This window comes from Orycteropus afer, unplaced genomic scaffold, assembly GCF_000298275.1.
Source record: "Orycteropus afer afer isolate SDZICR_OR568_19922 unplaced genomic scaffold, OryAfe1.0 scaffold00402, whole genome shotgun sequence".
Lineage (NCBI taxonomy): Eukaryota > Metazoa > Chordata > Mammalia > Tubulidentata > Orycteropodidae > Orycteropus > Orycteropus afer.
In genome coordinates, this window is record NW_006921989.1 from 2,016,952 (window position 1) to 2,034,831 (window position 17,880).

Sequence of the window (17,880 nt, forward strand, 5' to 3'; positions counted from 1 at the left end):
TGGCCCTGTGTTTCTGTGCCAGTAGGTGTGTAAGAATGTATGTGATATGAAGGGGCCTGTGTCTCTGAACAGGAGCTCTGGTAGTGTAGTACCTAAGGCACTTGACTGCTAACCAGAAGGCTGGTGGTTCAAACCCACCAGCCACTCCTCAGAAGGAAGGTTGGGCAATCTACTTCCAGAGCAATACTGCCTCGGAAACCCAAGGAGGGATCGCTATGAGCCGGGTCCAACTCGACAGCACCTAACAACAACAACAACAAACTATGCACTACACCCTGTGAACACAACAGACAAGCTCACTCTTGTGGGGGAGACAGACAACAAATAAAAGAATTCCCGATAGTTCTACATACTTCAAGGACAATTGAACAGGGTGATACTTCAAGAAAGGCCCAAAGCAGTGTTTGCATAGGGAGGTAGCATGGGGGGCAGGAATGCATTGGAAAGAAGGACACAGGGAAGAGGTAACTATAGGGAGGAAGCAGGAAGAGAGCTGTTACATTGTGGAGAATTGCAGCCCAATGTCATGAAACAAAATGTGTATGAACTGCTGTATGGAAAATGAATTTGCTCTGTAAACTTTCAACCAAATCATAACAAAAATTAAAAAAAAAAAAAAGTATGTTAAATTGAAAAAAAAAAAAAAAAGCCCAAAGGATGAGAAAGAACCAAGGGGAACAAGGCATTCTGAGTAGAAGAACAGCAAGTGCAAAGGCCCTGAAGAAGAATATGCCTGGCCAGTGCAAGGAACAGTGAGGAGGCTGGCACCTGTCCTGCCCTCACACTCTCACAAGCCACTCTGTGACCTAAGCCACTCCCTGAGTTAGTCTAAGTGGCCCTCAGTTTCCTGCAACCCAAAGAAATACAATGCAAACCCCACATCAACTCTGAGTCCACAGGGGTGGGAACCAGGTCTGCCTGTGTATGGATCCTGATACAGTCAGCGATTAACAAATGTCAAGTGAATGAATGAAACAGCCAGGGCCCCTCACTGATGGCCCACCAGCGGCTACAAGGACGATGATTATTCGGGCCACGTGCTTCCCTGCAGCCCTTTCTAGGGGGTGGCTTCCTCACAGTCTGGGTCAGCCCCTGGGAACATGAGCCCTTGGGGGAAGTTTCCAGAGAAACAAGGTCGAGGCCTTTGAGACTAAAGCAGAGGTCGTGTGGGATTGCGCAAAGGCTGGCTGCCCACACGGCATTTCAAAAATCTGGAAAGTTCCCATCAAAATCCAGAAGCCCCATTTCTCATTACAAATCAGACACTCTGGCCACTGAAGACCTGTACTCTCACAGGGTATTTCTGCTCACCCATAGGGCATGTGCCCTCTGGTCCAACACGGCTCCCACTCTCCTGACTGAAGCCGGTGGTAAAGGTGGGGGCTCTGGAGCTGAAGGATGGGGTTCTGGCTCTTCCCAGTCATGTGGCATCAGATTAACCTACTCAGTCTTGCTCTACCTTGGTTTCTCTTTTTTGACCCTCCATTGATCAGTAAAGTGGCGACTACAACAAAATGAACTTCATGGCCTCGTTAGGAAAATTTAGTGATGTAATCCATCTAATGTGCTTAGACATACAGGAAGTACTCAATAAATGCTCACTATTATTACTATTAGCAGTAGTTCTAGCATCATTATTGCCTACCTAGGTCCTGGGGAGGTCTCCCTGGGTAGCACAAACGGTTAATGACTGAGCCACTATCTGAGAGGTAGGTGGTTCAAACCCACCTGGAGGGACCTGGGAAGAGAGGCCTGGTGTTCTGCTTCTAAAAGGTTATAATCTTGAAAACCCTATGGAGCAGTTGTACTCTGCACACATGGGTCATCACAAGCCAGAATCAACTCACAGCACTAACAACAACAAGAGGCCCTGTGGGTATGGAGTTGGTGAAGCAGGGCCTAGACAAGGGCAGAGTCTCAGATCATCAACATCCACTTACTGAGCACTTGCTGTATACTGGCACTGTGCTGAGGGCAAATGGATCTGCCCTGCGCCCTCCCCTCCTCCCTCGCCCCACCCCGCTCAGTCCACTGCAGCCAGGCTCGCCTCCTCACTGACCAGCCCAGGCCCAGCCCCACCTACCTCAGGGCCCTTGTACTTGCTGCTCCCCCTGGCTAGGGTGCTCTTCCCCCAGATGAGGCTCTTGCCTCATCTCCTGCAGGTGTCCCCCTCAAAGTCAGCTCCACATGGACTGCTTGTCGCAAGCACCCAACACGGCGGTGTACACAGTAGGTGCTCAAGAAACAGATGCTGAATGAACAGATCCACCCAGCAGCCAGGAGGCACAGGGCAGGACTGGAACCCAGGCCTGGCAGGATCTCCATCCTCCCCTAGACCCCGCCTCCTACGTAGGCTCCAGACCCCTCACCTTATGGCAGCGGGTTATCACCTCCAGGCCCACAGAGCCCACCAGAGCCATGATGTCATCCAGGAACCGACTGGGAAAACGCAGCTTGCGGGGCGTGTCCATCCGCTGGCCCAGAAGCAGGTGCAGGGCCATGCTCTTCACCTGGGGGAGGGGTGGAGAGGGCCAGGGTAGAGGGCTTGAGGGGCTGAGAGTGGCTTTAGCAGCCAGGTGGGTACGCTAAAGGTGGGTATGGGAGGTCTGGGGTGGAGCTTGAGCACAGTGGCTAAGGGCTATGGGTGGGGCCTGGAGTTGTGGGCGGGGCCTGAGGGCAGGTCTTGTGATCTGTGGGTGGGGCTTGAGACAGTCCTGGGAGGGGCCTGAAAGGGTCCTAGACAGCAGTGAGGGGTGGGGCTAGAGCAGGCCTGTGGGTGAAGTCTGTAGGCAGGACAGAGGGTGGAGCTACAGGCCAGTGAAAATATGGTGGGGGTATGGCCAGCAGGCTCTGGGGCAGGGCCTGCAGTATGTTTTCCTGTGGGGAAGGGTCTTTCAAGGCCACCTCTTGAAGAGTTTTGGGGGTAGGTTCTTGCAACTGATCACAAGGGCTATCTCTTGGAGCAGGGGTCTCCTCTGTGGGCCAAGGTCTCTCTCGCCAGACAATCTCGTGGGGAATGCATGGAGGGGGTTGCAGGTACAATCTCAGGGGCCTCTCTTGCCGAGTTGTCCTCCCCTTGGGGGCCTCTCTCTCACTGTCTGGCAGCCAGGTGGGGAGGGGTGTCTCACCATGAGCTGGAAGAAGAACCAGGCGTGCTGCAGAACTGCCTCGCGGACGGCACTGCCACTGACCACCCACTGCAGAGCCAGCTCCTCATGAAGCAGCTGGGGGTGGGAGGAGAGATCACCCACCAGCCGAGAAGCCCTACCCCCTCCAGAGGACATGATGGGGAGGGTACAGCGGAGGGCCTGGGGTTAGAGCAGGGGCAGCATGCGGGAAGGAAGGAGCACAGGGAAATGCTGTCCCCTCCCTCTCTGGCTCTCCAGACCCAGCCGGGCTGTGGGTGGGGAGGTCCGGATCCCCTTGGCGGGGGGCCGGGCAAAAACCGAATCACCCACCCAACCCCTGCCCCACTACCTTCTGCACAGTGGGTCTTGGCTGAGAGGCTGGCGGGGCTGAGGAGGAGCCCACGAGGTAAGAGGAAGCTCGGCTAGAGTTGCAGTTGATGGCCTATGATGGGATGGGATGAAGAGGACGGGATGGCGAGGAGGGGTTAGTGTGGGTGAAGGTGGTGCAGGAACAGGGGAGAGATGTCTACGTAGACAGAAGAGGGGAGACCAGTAGTGTGGATGGAGGAGAGGAGATGTATGTGTGTGGACAAAAGAAGACCGGTGCCTGGGGGTGGAGGAACGGAGGCCTGTGGGTACGGACGGAGGAGGAAAGACGTGTGTGGCTGGAGATTTGTGGGTGTGGTCAAGGTTGTAGGGACATGGATAGGGTCGTGGGGCTATGGACGGAGGTGTGGAAGGAAGAAAAGGGTGTGGTGAGAGGAAAGTGTTAGTAAAGATGAGTGTGAGGAGAGAAGGAAGGAGTGTGATGCAGGAGATAAGAAGATAGAAGAGAGGAGGGGCACGGAGGAGGAGGACATGGAGGAGACCGGAAAGGACAGGCAAAAAGGGCAGGGGGCAGGCGAAGGAGGTGGCCTGTGCAGATGGCAGGAGTGTGTGGGCGAGTCAGTGGGTTTACAGCAGAGGACGAATGCAGACAGAGGGGGAAGACAGGAAGGAAGGCCCACAGAGGAGGTGAGACAGAGATGAGGCAGTAGGAGCGGCCGAGAGTCCCAGGTTCCAGGCCTGGCCCTGCTCCAGCCTTGCTTTAGGCCTCGCCAGCCTCAGTGTCCCCATCTGTGAAATGGTGTGGGGCCCAAACTTCTCCCTTCTCTCCTCACCCTCCATGACACCTCCTGCCTGGGATGCCCACATCCTCCCCACCTTGTCGCCTCTTAATTGCTCTGCAAAGCCCCAGGGCCCCCTCAGGGAACTAAGGGTGTCGGGGGCAGTCTTGTTAAAAATGCTGGGGCCAGAGCCCACGAACACAGACTTTCAGCAATTCCTGGAGAGGAAGGTCCACAGGTCCCCTCTGACCATGCTGTTAGTTGTCCCCAGGGCCTGCTGGAGGGTGCAGGTCACCGGGACCAAGTGAGCAGGCAGACCACGCCCCGCGGGGGTCTCCCTGGAGAGGGCTCACCGAGCGTGGCCCCACCTCTGCACGAATGCCACCTCTGCCTGCAGCACGTTCCTCCCCCGGCCAGCTCTAGTCACCTCCGGGTATTAGCTCAAACGTCACCTTCTGAGAGAGGCCTCTCTGACTACTGCAAGGCTGATCCCCATCCTGCTGTTGCCTTCAGCACACTTTGCATATAGTGCAATTAGACTCTTGTATGCGGCCCGGTCCCTATCTATTTCCCTGACCTGCCAGCCACTCAGGGGACAGGCTGAGCCTCACACCCAGACCCTGCCTGTGCCGCACCCTGACTGTCTCCTAGGCTAGGGCCCTCAGGCTGATCACTTTGAATCTTTACCTCTGAAAATTCAGAGTGGGACCCTCCTTTGACCTTATATGAGGAAACTGAGGCTCAGCGGTATCGTTGTGTTAGGTGCTGTCGAGTCACTTCCAACTCACAGCAACCCCACGCACAACAGAACGAAACACCGCCTGGTCCCGCACCGACCCCACAATCACTGCTGTGCTTGGGCCCACTGTTGCAGCCATTGTGTCAGTCCATGTCATCGAGGGTCCTCTTTTCCGTTGACCCTCTACTTTTCCAAGCATGATAGCCTTCTCCAGGAACTGGTCTCTCCTGATCACATGTTCTAAGTATGTAAGATGAAGTCTCACCATCCTTGTTTCTAAGGAGCATTCTGGCTGTACTTCTTCTAAGACAAGATTTATTGGTTCTTAATAGCAGTCCACGGTACGTTCGATATTCTTTGCCAACACTAGAGTTCAAATGCATCAGTTCTTCTGTGGTCTTCCTTATTCGCTCTCTAGCTCTCACATGCATATGAGGCTATTGAAAATACTGTGGCTGAGGTTAGGCACACGAAGTTAGTCTTCAAAGTAACATTGTTCCTCTTTAACACTTTATGAGGTCTTTTGCAACAAATTTGCCTAATGCAATACATCATCTGATTTCTTGACTGCTGCTTCCATGGGCATTGATTGTAGGTACAAGTAAAATGAAATCCTTGACAACTTTAATCTTTTCTCTTTTATCATGATGCTGCTTATTGGTCCAGTTGTGAGGATGTTGGTTTTCTTTATGTTAAGGTGTCATCCACCATTTGTCTGTCCATCTGTTGTACTATGGCACCTTACTGTGATACCAGAAGCTCTGCTACCGGTATTTCAAATACCAGCAGGGTCACCCAGGGTAGAGGTTTCAGTAGAGCTTCCAGTCAGAGAGACTAGGAAGGAGGGCCTGGGAATCTACTTCTGAAAAAACTGGCCGTGAGAACCTGATGGACAGCAGAGGCTCAGTGAAGGGTGGCCACTTGTCTGGGGCAGGAAAGCTAGGACTGGAACCCAGATCTGACTGAAGAGACCCCTCCTCACAGCACGTGCCTGGGAAGGGGCAGGGTAGCAGAACTGCCCACAGGGTCTCTCTGTCTAAAGTAGGGGACTCCAGAGGCTCAGTTCTACCTTCTGGATGCCAGTCAGGTTGCCTTGAGCCAGAGGGGCAGTTGAGAGGCCCCTGAGCAGAGGTACGGCTTTTAGGGCCGTGGATTAAGGGATAGGAACGGGTCATGCAGGTGGGGGGCTGGTATGTGAGGCTGGAGGGGAGGAGATTTGTGCCTCATTTGCATGCTATTTGCATATCACCCAACCCTCCTATTGCTGCCTGAGTTCATGCGTGATAGCAAGAGGCTAGTTCAGATGACTCTGTGAGGCCTATAATAGACTCCACAGTTTCAGAAGCAAGAAGGCCCACGCCTCCTGCAGGCAGCCCCCCAGGTTAGTTGGCACAGCAGGGGGGAGGTGGGAAGGGCTCATGCTTATACACGTGCAGGGCAGGGACAGAGGGGCACCTGTCTGGGATCAGCCCCGCAATAAGGGGGTGCCCGCCGCAGCACGGCCTTGCTGCCCCCTGGAGCATAAGCAGAATTCACCCAGGAGTGTGAGCGGTCGATGCCCTGGAGATACACGGAGAAGTGGCAGAATCCACAGGCGGGGGGCCCAGCATAAAACACCAAGCACAGATCCCCCATGAGCCCTCCTAGAAACCTATGTGCCACCCTGGAAAATGTGCACGTACATATGTGCACAGGATACACGCATACAGGTGTGCATGAGATGCACGTGTGTATGCACCTGCTGCACCAAGCACACACTGTGTTCTTTTACACCATGCCAAGCACCCACCATCCACCCTGGGGCAGCTGCAGGCAGAGAGCCCAGTGCAAAGTCCCAGGCCTCTACCCCATGACAGCCAGAGCCATCCCTCTGCCCAGTGTCCAGCCTTGGTGGATGCTGTTCTCTCTGATGGGAGGCCTTCTCCACTCTCCTGCCAACAGTAGTATCAGCCACCTGCCCAGGTGGCAGCCACGGCCACAGAGGCTGAGCTTCCAGGGCTCCTTTCTTGTCCTACCTTGCTGGCCAGGATGCGAGAGACCTCATCGTCCACAGAGCCAGGGGCACCAGCCAGGTCGGGATTGCTGCTGCTGATGCTCTTAGAGCGGGCCAGGTAGAAGCTGGCAGGGCGGCCAGGGCAGCGGGCCAGCGTGGCAGGCTGCACGGTCACTAGAGGGGCCCCTGGAGAGGGAAGACCATGGTCAACCACCACCAATCCAGGCTGCTGCGTCCCAGCTCCTTCCCATTTGGCCACTATTGGCAAAGTCACTTTCTTTCTCTGACCTCCAGCTTCCTCACCTCCTAAATGGGTGTGACCATGGCTGCCACCTCGTAGGGATTCTGGAGAAACTGAGATGCTGAGAACAGCGGCGGACACACAGTTAGTGCCCCTGGGGCTGAGTGGTCATTATGAATTATTTGGCAAATAAAAACAGTGCAGCTTTACTGAGTGCTCACCGTGTGCCAAGCATTTTACATGGGTTATCGTGTCATTTACTATTACCGGCATCCTCATGAGGGGGCACAAATGGTTAAATGCTTGGCCACTAACTGAAAGGTTGGAGGTTTGCATTGACCCAGAGACATGGAAGAAAGACCTGGTGATCTTCTAAACTATTAGCTACTGAAAGCCCTACGGAGCACCGCTCTACTGACACACAGGAGGTCACCATGAGTTGCAATCAACTTGACTCCAACTGTTTGGTATTATTATCCCATTTTACAAATAGGATACAAATGCCCAGAGGTGACACACTTGCCCAGGGTCATAGAAGGCACAGGCGAGATTTAAATCTAGGCAGTGCAGTTTGAGTCCCTGCTCCAAACTACCTAAGATGCTTGCTGACTAGCTAAGTTATCTGTCAGTCGAACATACAGAGACTACACCCCTGTGGGTGGGACAAAAGCAGGTGAAACTGTCTCTCTTGCAAGCAGCCCAAATAAGCCAAGGCCTGTGCAGCCTCGGGGCCTTTGCACACGCTGTTCCTGCTGCATAGGGTGCACTTCTCCTAGATATTTCCTGCCCCCACCCCAGTCTCCCATGAACACTCACCGCTCAGGGGGCTGGGCTCGGTGCCAGGCAACCGGAAGGCATAGTACACATAGGCAGTGAGCAGTGGACAGTGACCACGGGCATCCTGGGCAGCCTCCAGGCTACGGTGGACAAGGCTGACTACATGGGCCATCGCTTCGAAGGCACCACGGCCCAGGTTCACTGTTGGGCAGAGCAGAGGTTGAGTTCTAAGGTCAAAGGGTTCCTACCTCCCCATCCATCTCCCAGAGAAAGAAATACGGGCAATGAGAGGTCATGTGGCCATCAAGGGATCACACGGGACCCGCTCTGGGCCCAGGAGACTGAGGGGGCCATTTTCCAGATGGGGAAACTGAGGCCAGAGAGATAAAGGGCTATGGGAAGTCACCCAAGACCAGAGGACAAAGGGGCTGTTTTCCAGATGGGGAAACTGAGGCCACACTGGGCTCACCGATCTGGCCGCCAATGATGGGGGGCCGCACAACCAGCCGCACGAGCTTGTCTAGCACGTGGTGGGAGAAGGCGACGAGGGGCTCGGGGCTGGCGAGGCGCAGTGCCGCGAGGCTGGCACGCAGCTCCTGCTCCACGGTGCCCTCACTTAGCACTACGTCCTTGAGGCGGAACGGGAAAGCCCCCTCCTCCAGCACGTGCACCAGCGTGAAGAACTTGTCCAGATGAGGGTCCTGGGGGTGGGCTGGGGTGAGCAGGGCAGGGCCAGGACTCCGGTGTAGGCGGGGCTTGGGGAGTGTTTGTGGGCAGAGGCCCCACAAACGAATGGGCATGACAGGGGGACCAGTGAGCAAAGGGATAGTATGAGAGGAAGGAAGGAGAGAGGATGAGTGAGAGGGACAAATGGACTAGGTGACCATGGGAAGGCCTAAGGCCCCAGCTAAGGTGGCCACTGGCACTGCTGCCCCCGCCTGAGTCAGCAGCTTCCCTGAGCGCCCAGGCCAGGCTGACCACAGTCACGTCCACAACCTGAGGCCAGGCTTCACCGGCCAGCAGGAACTGTTGCCCAATCCCAGGACAGACAAGGAAGGGAGCAGGGCAGGATTCCTGGGTCCCTGCCCCCCATACCTGGGGGTGCACAGAGGATACAGCCGTGAGCTCCACGCTGAACACGCCCTTGTGGCCATCCACCCAGCGCATGCCCGGCAGCGCCACCTGTGGGAGGGAGGTACTGAGTGGGCGCCGGCCTGCCCCCACCCCCACACACTGGGCACACCGACAGCCCCAGCCATTGCGACACTGGCCCAGCCTGAGGGAGCAGCCCAGAGAGGGGGCACATGGGGAGCAAACACTAATGGGGTCCACTGGGCAGGTTGGAAGCCTGGGATGCCCATGGGGACAATGAACAGAGAGGAGATACACAGGGAGTGTTAGTCAGACGTGTAACAAGAGGGCAGGAAGGGGTGCAGCAAGAAGTGGGGTGAGAAGGTTGGCTCAGGCCCTGGAAGGACGAATGAGACAGTGACCTCGAGGGAAGGGAAGGTGGGGTGGAGAGGCAAGGGCATGTCAATGCAGACAGAGAGAGGTGAATAACGCAGGGCTAGCTGGGGAACAGGAAGGGACACTACTGGGGGCAGTAGGACACACAGGGGCATTAATGGGAGTGACGAGCTTGGCAGGGCCCCGGAAACACTAACAGGGGAGCAGTAAGTCTCCCAGGGGCATTAGCAGAAGGAAGGTGGGACGTGAGGCAGGAGATCTGAAAGCATGATGGGGGGTCGGTGGGTTGAGTGCAGGGGCTCAGGTACGTACGTCAGGGGTGAGCACGGAGTAGCTGGGTGGGGGCCGCTCCACAGACACAGGCAGGCAGAAGGGGCCCGTCCTCAGGCGGCCGTGTTGCAGCAGCGGGATCCACTGGGGAGAGGCAGGCTCAGCTCAGGCCAGGCCAGGCTAGGCGGGCTGGGGACAGAGCAGGGACTGGGCGGAGGTCAGCTCAGAACGGGCTGGGCCGGGGGCAGGGGGCTCACAGTGAAGCCCACGGGCGTCTCCAGGGCTGTGCCAGGCCGAGGCTGGCAGCTGATGTGGTAGAAGGTGAAGAGCAGGTGGTGGTTTTCCGTCACGCAGGCGGGAAGGCGCAGCTTGAATTCCTCATAGAACTCGGGGGACCTGTCCAGGCCGGGTGCGTAGGCTCTGCTGGGGACTGGAATCCCCGGTGTCCAGCCCCCAAACCTCCCACACACTGTCCCCTTAGTGTGGCCAGGCCCCAGTGCCCCTACTGTCTGCTCTCAGGGTCCCCCCTCATTTGTGCTCCTAGGCCTATAGCTCTCAGCTCTCCCACAGCACTGTCCAGTGCCAAGTGCCACAGCCACTGATCCCCTACTAGCACTGTCTCCCCCATTCCCACCGGTTCTAGTTCCATCAGGGCTCCCCACACTCTGCCACCCTGGCCCCATTACTGCCCAGGCCCCTCAGCCCCCCTGCCCGGCACCCACACACTTGTTGTGGTAGACCACCGGTGTGAAGGCCTCACGGACGAACTCACTGCAGCTGGACTTGCCGAAGATGACCTGGAGGAGCAGGTCATGAGTGGCCCGCCGGGGACCCCCGCCCCCACCGCCCGGGCACAGCCACTGACCGGTAGGGCCTGGCTGGGGTCCTCGCCCGCCATGTACTGCACACGCACGGCGAGATTGCGCACGGAGCCCTGGCGGCTGCTGAAGTTAAGGCTGTGTGGGTAGACGTAGAGCAGGTTCCTGCAGGTAGTGGGGAGGTGTCACAGGGTATGTGTGGCCCCCACCAGGGTACGGCAAGCGGCAGGACACAAAGGATCGGAGAGAGTGTGCCAGGCAGCGGGGGCATGGGGGGCCAGGACACATGACTGGCAAAGGGTAGGGCAGATGAGCACCCAGAAGAGCTCTGATGGGCACAGGGGGGCAGATGACAGACAGATAAGGAACAGCCACCAGGACCAAGTTCCAGGAAGGTGGTCCAGGTGACCAGCAGTCAGCCCTGAGCCTCACGCGAGCTGACCTGCCCCTCATCAGGCCCCAGAGGCCTGACCACCCTCCCCGAGAAGCAAGCCCTAGGGCTATCTGGCCTTCCCAGGACTGGGAGTCAGAGAGAGGGGCTAGAATCAGAGTCCTGCCTCCCACCCCCCAGGGCAGCCTCCCTCTGCGCCTCAATTTCCCTTGATGGAGACATGGACCCTTCCAGCCCAGCTCTGGACCACCATGGATGGGGCTAAACAACAAAATCATCGCAACCAACACTTATGTGGCGCCTGCTGTGTTCTAAGCATTCGACTAGAAATCATTCATTTCCTATTCACACCCATAGCAGGCTCCTCCATCTCACAGATGGGGTCACCCACTGAGTGAATGGCACTCATTCGGAGCACACCGTTGGCCTGGGGTCAGGCAGGGTAGCCTCTAGTGAGTCTCAGCCACCTGCATGCCCTCCCTGGCTGCTGGTTAGGTTTACAGAGGCCCTGGTGTCCCCGAATGTGAAGAGAGCAGACACAGTGATGAAGGTTAGAACAACCCTGGGCAAACAGTTGGTGCTTATAACTGCCTTACAGTTACCATTACTGTTGTCGCATGCTTATCAACAGGTGGGGAAACAGGCTCAGCCACAGGGTCCCCCAGTGTGAGTTTGAAACTGGGCCCTCCTTGCCCTGTGACCTACCGCCAGCTGGCCCGGAGCCCCTGGCAGCGTGATCCTAACATGGTCCGGCTGTGCGCTCGCCTGATGCAATGGTCGCGCCACCACCAGCTGCTTGCACAATATGGGGTCCCCAGCCGGACCAGTTAACGATTGACTGAGGGTTACTGGGAGGAGGGGGAGGGTCAGGGCATAAAAGGGAGCGGCAGTGGCACTGTGGCACTGCCCCAGACCCTCAGCCATGCCCATGCTCGCTCTGTGCCTGCTGTGGACGCTAGCAACGGCTGCCTGGCCTATCCTAGCAGCCCCCGTGGGCAGCCCCGAGCCAGCACAGCATGAAGAACTGACCTTGCTCTTCCATGGAGCCCTGCAGCTGGGCCAGGCCCTCAACGGTGTGTACAAGACCACAGAGACACAGCTGACAGAGGCCAGGCACAGCCTGAGCCTCTATGACCACGCACTGGGACTCCTGAAGCAGGAAGTCAGCCAGGGACGGGCCGAGGCCCAGGGACTGCACACAAGCCTCTTGGAGATACAGGTGGGCACTATAGCTGGGACACTGTGGGTGGGTAGGAGTCTGCAGTGGAGTCTATGGTAACCAACCATCCCAGTTTGCCCAGGGCTGAGGGGAGTTCCTGGGATGTGGGATTTTCACTGCTAAAGTCAGTTAAGTCCTGGGCAAAGACACAAGCTGGCCATCCACCTCACGTGCTCCCATCTGTTGAGCAGACGGAGGAGAACGCTCTGCAGCTGCAGGCTGAAGCCATGGCACAGGTGCTGGGAGAGGTAGCCCAGAGACAGCAGGTGCTACGGGACAGAGTACGGCAGCTACAGGCCCAGCTGCAGGGCGCCCGGCTGGGCCGGGCCCACCATGAATTTGAGGCCTTAAAGGTAAGGGGTTCGCAGCCCTGGGGGGGTTGAGACCTCAATTCCTGGCCAGAACTTGCCTTTGAACCTAGAGTCCTAGAGAGCTCTAGGTCAGCCTCCTAGCTCCATGGCCTCTACCCTATGTGGCTCTGGGCAAAACCCACCTTCTTTTAGGTGCCTCAGTTTCCAAGTAAAGGCAATAACTGATGTTTCAAAGCAGAGCCAGGGACTCAAGTGTGGATAAAACAGTCAGCCTGGGACGGCAGGCAGTCTGTATATACCGATTAGAGTAACTGGTAACATTTACTGAGTGCCCCATAAGGATCAAGCCCTTTAACAACCCCTATGATCCTCACAACCCCATGAGGGGAGCGCTATTCTATCCTCACTTTATAGACAGGGAAGGAGCTCTGGTGGTGCAGTGCCTAAGGCACTTGACTGCTATCCGAATGGTTGGCGGTTCAAACCCACCAGCTGCTCCGTGGAAGGAAGAAGGGGCAATCTATTTCTGTAAAGATTTACAGCTTTGGAAACCCAATGGGGGTTGCTATGAGTTGGAATTGACTCAATGGCAGTGAGTTTCTTTAACAGATGGGGAGCTGAGGCCACAGGGTCATGACTTGCTGAGTCACACAGCTGCAAGGGGGAAGACCGAGTGGGGTGGTAGCTGGAGCCCCTGGTGGCGCAGTGGCTAAGCACTCGGCTGCTAACTGAAAGGTCAGCAGTTTGGATCCACCAGCTGCTCCACAGGGGAAAGATGAGGCAGTCCATTTCTGTGAAGATTTACGGCCTAGGAAACCCTATGAGGCGGTTCTACTCTGTCCTGTAGGGTCACTGTGAGTTGGAATTGACTTGATGGTAATGGGTTTGGTTTTTGGCTTGAGCAGAGTAGGGACGAGAGAGGTAAGGCGGCCCCAGCTGAGGTTTCTGTCCCGTCCCTGCAGGCCCGTGCTGACGAGCAGAGTCATGTTGTGTGGACCCTCGCGGGGCACGTGCAGCGACAGAGGCAGGAGATGGTGACACACCAGCAAAGGCTGAGACAGATCCAGGAGCGGTAAGTCTGTGGGGGCTGCCTGGTGGGGCTGCCTGGCAGGGGCTGGGTGCACAGGGCAGCAGGACAGGGCCACTTCGCTTGGCTGAACCACCTTTCCCTCCCCAGACTCCACACAGCAGCGCTCCCAGCCTGAGACTGCTTGGGCCGAACTGAGAACCAGACACGCAGCCAGGATGTTTCCACGGCTCCACGCAGCCCCCGTGCAGGGAGGCATTGCCTGTCTGCTGGGGTTGGCCAGGGCGCCAGGCCCTGCTTCCAGCCAGAGAGATGGAAACAGGAGGGGTCACAGGCAGCAGACACAGCGCCACCAGGGAGGGTAGCAGAATGACATGTGCCCCTTGATGGCCACACAAGCCCATTAAAGCAGAGCAGTGGTGTTGACCTGGGTGTCCGCGTGTCTGGAGAGAGGGACCCCACCCAGCTTGTGCCTGGGTGCCTAATTCGAGGGTCCAGCTGGCCCAGGGCTGTACCTGTAGCTGGTGTGGGGGGCGTAGACTTCACGGGCTGGGAACTCCAGCATCTCCTTGGTGGGCCGGCCCCGAGGGTCTGGGTAGGGCTTGACTTGGAGCAGCTCCGGGGAAAGACAGAAGTGGGGACTCTCGGGGGCCGGAGAGATGTCGATCTTGAGCTGGGCTGGGGAGGCGCAGCCAGTTGGCACCAACCTGGGACCCTGGAGTGGGCCTCATGGCTGGACCCTACCCTGGTGGTTGTGGGATGAGTGTTCTTAGTCTCCCACAGTGACCTGGTGGTGGCTCCAACCTTCCAAATCCTAGCTGTCTTCCTTACTCCTCTCTCACTCCACATTTCACCAGCTCCGCTTTTGGGACACACTCAGTCCCACACCGTCTCTACTATTCTGCTTGTTTGTGGCCCCACTGGAAGGCCAACACCCTGAGGTCAAGGACTTGTCTGTCACAGTCACCACTGGGTCCCTTGCCTGCTACTGTAATGAGTGCTTGTTGAGTGACTGTGAGAGCCATGCTCTTATTTATGGAGCCCCACGCACCAGTCACGGGTCTCAGGCGCCGTAGCAGGGAAGACGGACGTCGCATGTCTGCCAGAAACTTGAACAGGTCCTCGTCGCTCAGCCGTTCGGCCTCCTGCACACGGCCCACCCTTGTGAGCCAGGGTGAGGGGCTGGGGGTCCCCGGGACAGAAAGGAGCCATGGTGGTCTCTGGATGTCCTCCAGCCACCTCCCACAGCCACAATACCTGTTTAAAGAAGTTGGTGACAGTTAGTGTGGCTGGGCGGAAGGCAGAGAAGCTGCAGGCGTCATCCCCACTATTCACTCGGTCCTGGGGTCCCCGACGGCGGCGGTCAGTCCAGGCAGGTCGGCGCTCTAGGGGTGACAGTGTCAGAGAACGGCAGAAGAGAGACAGAGACAGGGAAGGTCAAAGCTGTGGAGACTCAGGCCTTGTACCGAGTGTGGCCAGCAGAGGGTGCCGCTTCCCCTCCCCCAGTTGCTATGGCATTAGGGAGTCCCAGGGATGCAAACAGTTAACATGGTTGGCTGCTAATTGAAAGGCTGGTGGTTCACATGCACCCAGAGGCACCTCAGAAGAAAGGCCTGGCAAACTACTCCCAAAAGATCAGCCACTGAAAACCCTACACAGCACAGTTCTCTGACACACGTGGGGTCGCCAGTTGTCAGTGGACTTGGGCTCCCCCATCAGCCTGCCCGCCTCCTCACCGCCCTCAGAGTCCGAGTCCCGGTCCAGCTGCCCGGCGCTGCTCACGATGTTGGCCAGGTGCACGGCTGTCCAGGCAAAGGGCATGCGGTAGCGGCCTAGGCGGGTACAGAACTGCTCGGCTGCCAGCCGCAGCTTCTCCAGCTTCTCCTTGTTCTGTGGGAGAACACCCAACAGCTCAGTGCCCGGCCCCATGCAGTGCCCACCCGGCCCCGGCCCAGCCCAGCTCCGTCGCGCTGACTCACTTTGGCCGCATCCGCCTCCTTCAGCACCATGTAGGGCTCACAGCACTCACTGATGTCGCCCTGCTGCAGCACCTTTTCCAGCTGCGGGCAAGTGCCGAGTAAGGCATTGCCGGACCCCAGGCCTCCAGCCTCCCGAACCCCCTAGGCCCCTGCTCCAGACCTCCCATGGCCCATGCTGCCCCCTGGATCAAGCCCTCCCCACCCCTGCATGCTGCCCCAAGCCCCATACTCAAGCCCATCTTTCACTGGCAAGATTTCCCTACATTTACATTTTTGTTTTGGGTGTCAACAGAACTTGCTCCAAGGCCATGCTCTGAGCCAGAGGGCCTGGGTTATAATCCTGACCGTTCAGGGGCTATGGGACCCTGGACCCCCTCTGTGCCTCAGTCTCTCCATTTGCAAAATGTAGGCCACAGTCATCCCATGTCCCGAGATGCTGTGAGGACAAGTGGGAACCCCTGTGACCTTGACCGGCACCTGACTGTGGCTGCTTAATCTGCTTCACGACTGTAACCTAATTGAACATTTTGGGAAAGGAAATTTGAGCTCACTCCTGGAAATAGAAAATCCCAACCCAGTGTGCCAACTAGGTCTCTCCTCCCGATAACTGGAAAACTCTCAATTTAGAAAAGAAACATTTTAAACATTTGTTCAAGACCAACAGCATCTTGCTGGCCTCCTGGCGCTACTGGGCTGCTACACATGCCCAGGGGCCCTTTGCCCCAGGCTGTGCCCTTCCCCCATGGTCTCAGCTCAGCTGTCACCTCTGCATGGAAGGCCTCAGTGATTTCTCCCCACTTGGGCTGGCTCAGGGGCCTCCTCGGGGCTCCCCCTGCTGCCTGTGTCCACTCTGCCCCATCACCCTTCCTGGTGACGTCTGTCTTGTTCCAGGAAGAGTGAGGCCTGTGCCTGTGGTACGCCTGCTCGTCACCCCCTTGCCCAGTGCCACGGGTACCTTTATGACCAGGAAGATGTCAGGAGAGGGGTAGGTCACAGAGAAGATGGCAGAGCGGGCCAGGGTGGAGATGGCAGGGTGGGTACCATGTGCCCGCAGCAGTCCCTTCATGGAGTCTGAGTTCAGGTCGAAGTAGAAGTTCTCTGAGATCTAGAGGAAAGAGACGTAGCTGGACTGCCACCTCCAGTTAGCCCACAGCCACCCAAGGATGAGAAGGAGCAGGGGGAAGAAAAGGGTCTCCTACCTTCTTTTTCTCCCGCACGTCGTACAGGGCCAAGATCCCAAAGATGGGCTCAATTTCAATCTCAAACCTGTGGTTGAATGGGGGTGCTCTCTGACAGAGGCTCCCCGAAAACCTCTGCAGCCCACACTCCCTGCTCCCTCTGAGGCCTCAGCCTGGCCCTGGTACATTGTGAGGGCTTATGATTCCTGCCAGGCCACAGGGAACCACCATCTATGGGCTTTGCAAACAGAGACACTGAGGCACTGAGAGGTCCTCCCAACTTAGTAACTCACACAGAGCCCCCCAGCCTCGGCTCTTGTTCAGCTGACATACAGGCGGCTTTTGGTACAATCATCCCTCCATCTTGAAACTCTCAACTCCTGGGCCTTTTGTCACCCCTCTCTGGACCCTTTGGCCACGTCATCATTGCCACCAGGGCGAGTCCCATCCCCACTTGCCCGAAAGGCCACTGAAACCACCTGCCTGTTGTGCTCTGCCTTGCTGTCCCCTGGCCACCATGGATCTACTAAGGAAGCACCTAGAAACCTGAGGCCCCAACTGCCCTGAGGACAAAATCCTGTGTGGCCCAGCCAGCCTGCCTCTTGCCTCATTTTCCCTTCTGCAGATGGTCTAGTGGCCCAAACACAGGTTTCCCAGTCTCTGATGGGCCGTGCTCCCACTCAGTGTGCCCACCCCTCTCCTCTCTCGCAGCTCCTCCTCCTCCTCCAGTCTGAGCTTGGACATCTCCCCTCCCAGGGAAGCTGTCCCTGGAGGACTCCCACCCCCAGCTAGGTCAGAAGCCTCCTTTGGACCCCAACTGCCTCTCCTATCACTGCCCTGTGTGGCCATCACATGGCTATGTGTGTTGTACACAGTAGGTGCTTAGTAAGTGCTTGCTGGATGGCTGGATGAGTCCAAAGAGCCAGTTCCCAACCCTTATGCGCGGGACAGGAGGCCCACATAGGCTTGAGGCCAGACCGGAGCCTCCCTTTCCTGCCCCTGTCCGTTCAGCAGGAACTCAGGGTGGGGAGGGGCAGGGCTGGGCTCAGGTCCAAGTGCACATCCTGTGTAGCTCTGTTCCCATGCACTCCGGCTGCTCCCCCGGGGCTGACATGGAGGGAGCGTGGGTAGCTGGAAACCAAGCACAGGGTCACCAATACCTTCTCCTTCCTGGGTCCCAGCAGTAGAGTGGGTGACCAGTGGATTCAAGCGCCACCACAGGCCAGGGCTCAATCT

General features: G+C 57.3%; 1 protein-coding gene across 1 annotated transcript in view; it reads right to left on the reverse strand.

The window, feature by feature from the left end:
- Positions 1–16,975, reverse strand: part of DOCK6 (dedicator of cytokinesis 6) — a 33,726-nt gene extending 16,751 nt beyond the window's left edge. Inside the window, exons 1-20 of the mRNA XM_042782646.1 lie at positions 16,938–16,975; positions 16,666–16,732; positions 16,422–16,571; positions 15,467–15,547; positions 15,224–15,377; positions 14,745–14,872; positions 14,539–14,632; positions 14,003–14,165; positions 10,587–10,704; positions 10,448–10,518; positions 9,979–10,117; positions 9,764–9,865; positions 9,080–9,166; positions 8,454–8,685; positions 8,018–8,185; positions 6,989–7,152; positions 6,429–6,533; positions 3,478–3,570; positions 3,129–3,224; positions 2,370–2,510 (exon numbers count right to left, since the gene is read on the reverse strand). Coding sequence (XP_042638580.1) covers positions 2,370–2,510; positions 3,129–3,224; positions 3,478–3,570; positions 6,429–6,533; positions 6,989–7,152; positions 8,018–8,185; positions 8,454–8,685; positions 9,080–9,166; positions 9,764–9,865; positions 9,979–10,117; positions 10,448–10,518; positions 10,587–10,704; positions 14,003–14,165; positions 14,539–14,632; positions 14,745–14,872; positions 15,224–15,377; positions 15,467–15,547; positions 16,422–16,571; positions 16,666–16,732; positions 16,938–16,975 — 2,391 coding nt within the window. The remainder of the gene's footprint in view (positions 1–2,369; positions 2,511–3,128; positions 3,225–3,477; positions 3,571–6,428; positions 6,534–6,988; positions 7,153–8,017; positions 8,186–8,453; positions 8,686–9,079; positions 9,167–9,763; positions 9,866–9,978; positions 10,118–10,447; positions 10,519–10,586; positions 10,705–14,002; positions 14,166–14,538; positions 14,633–14,744; positions 14,873–15,223; positions 15,378–15,466; positions 15,548–16,421; positions 16,572–16,665; positions 16,733–16,937) is intronic.
- Between the last annotated feature and the right edge of the window lie 905 nt (positions 16,976–17,880).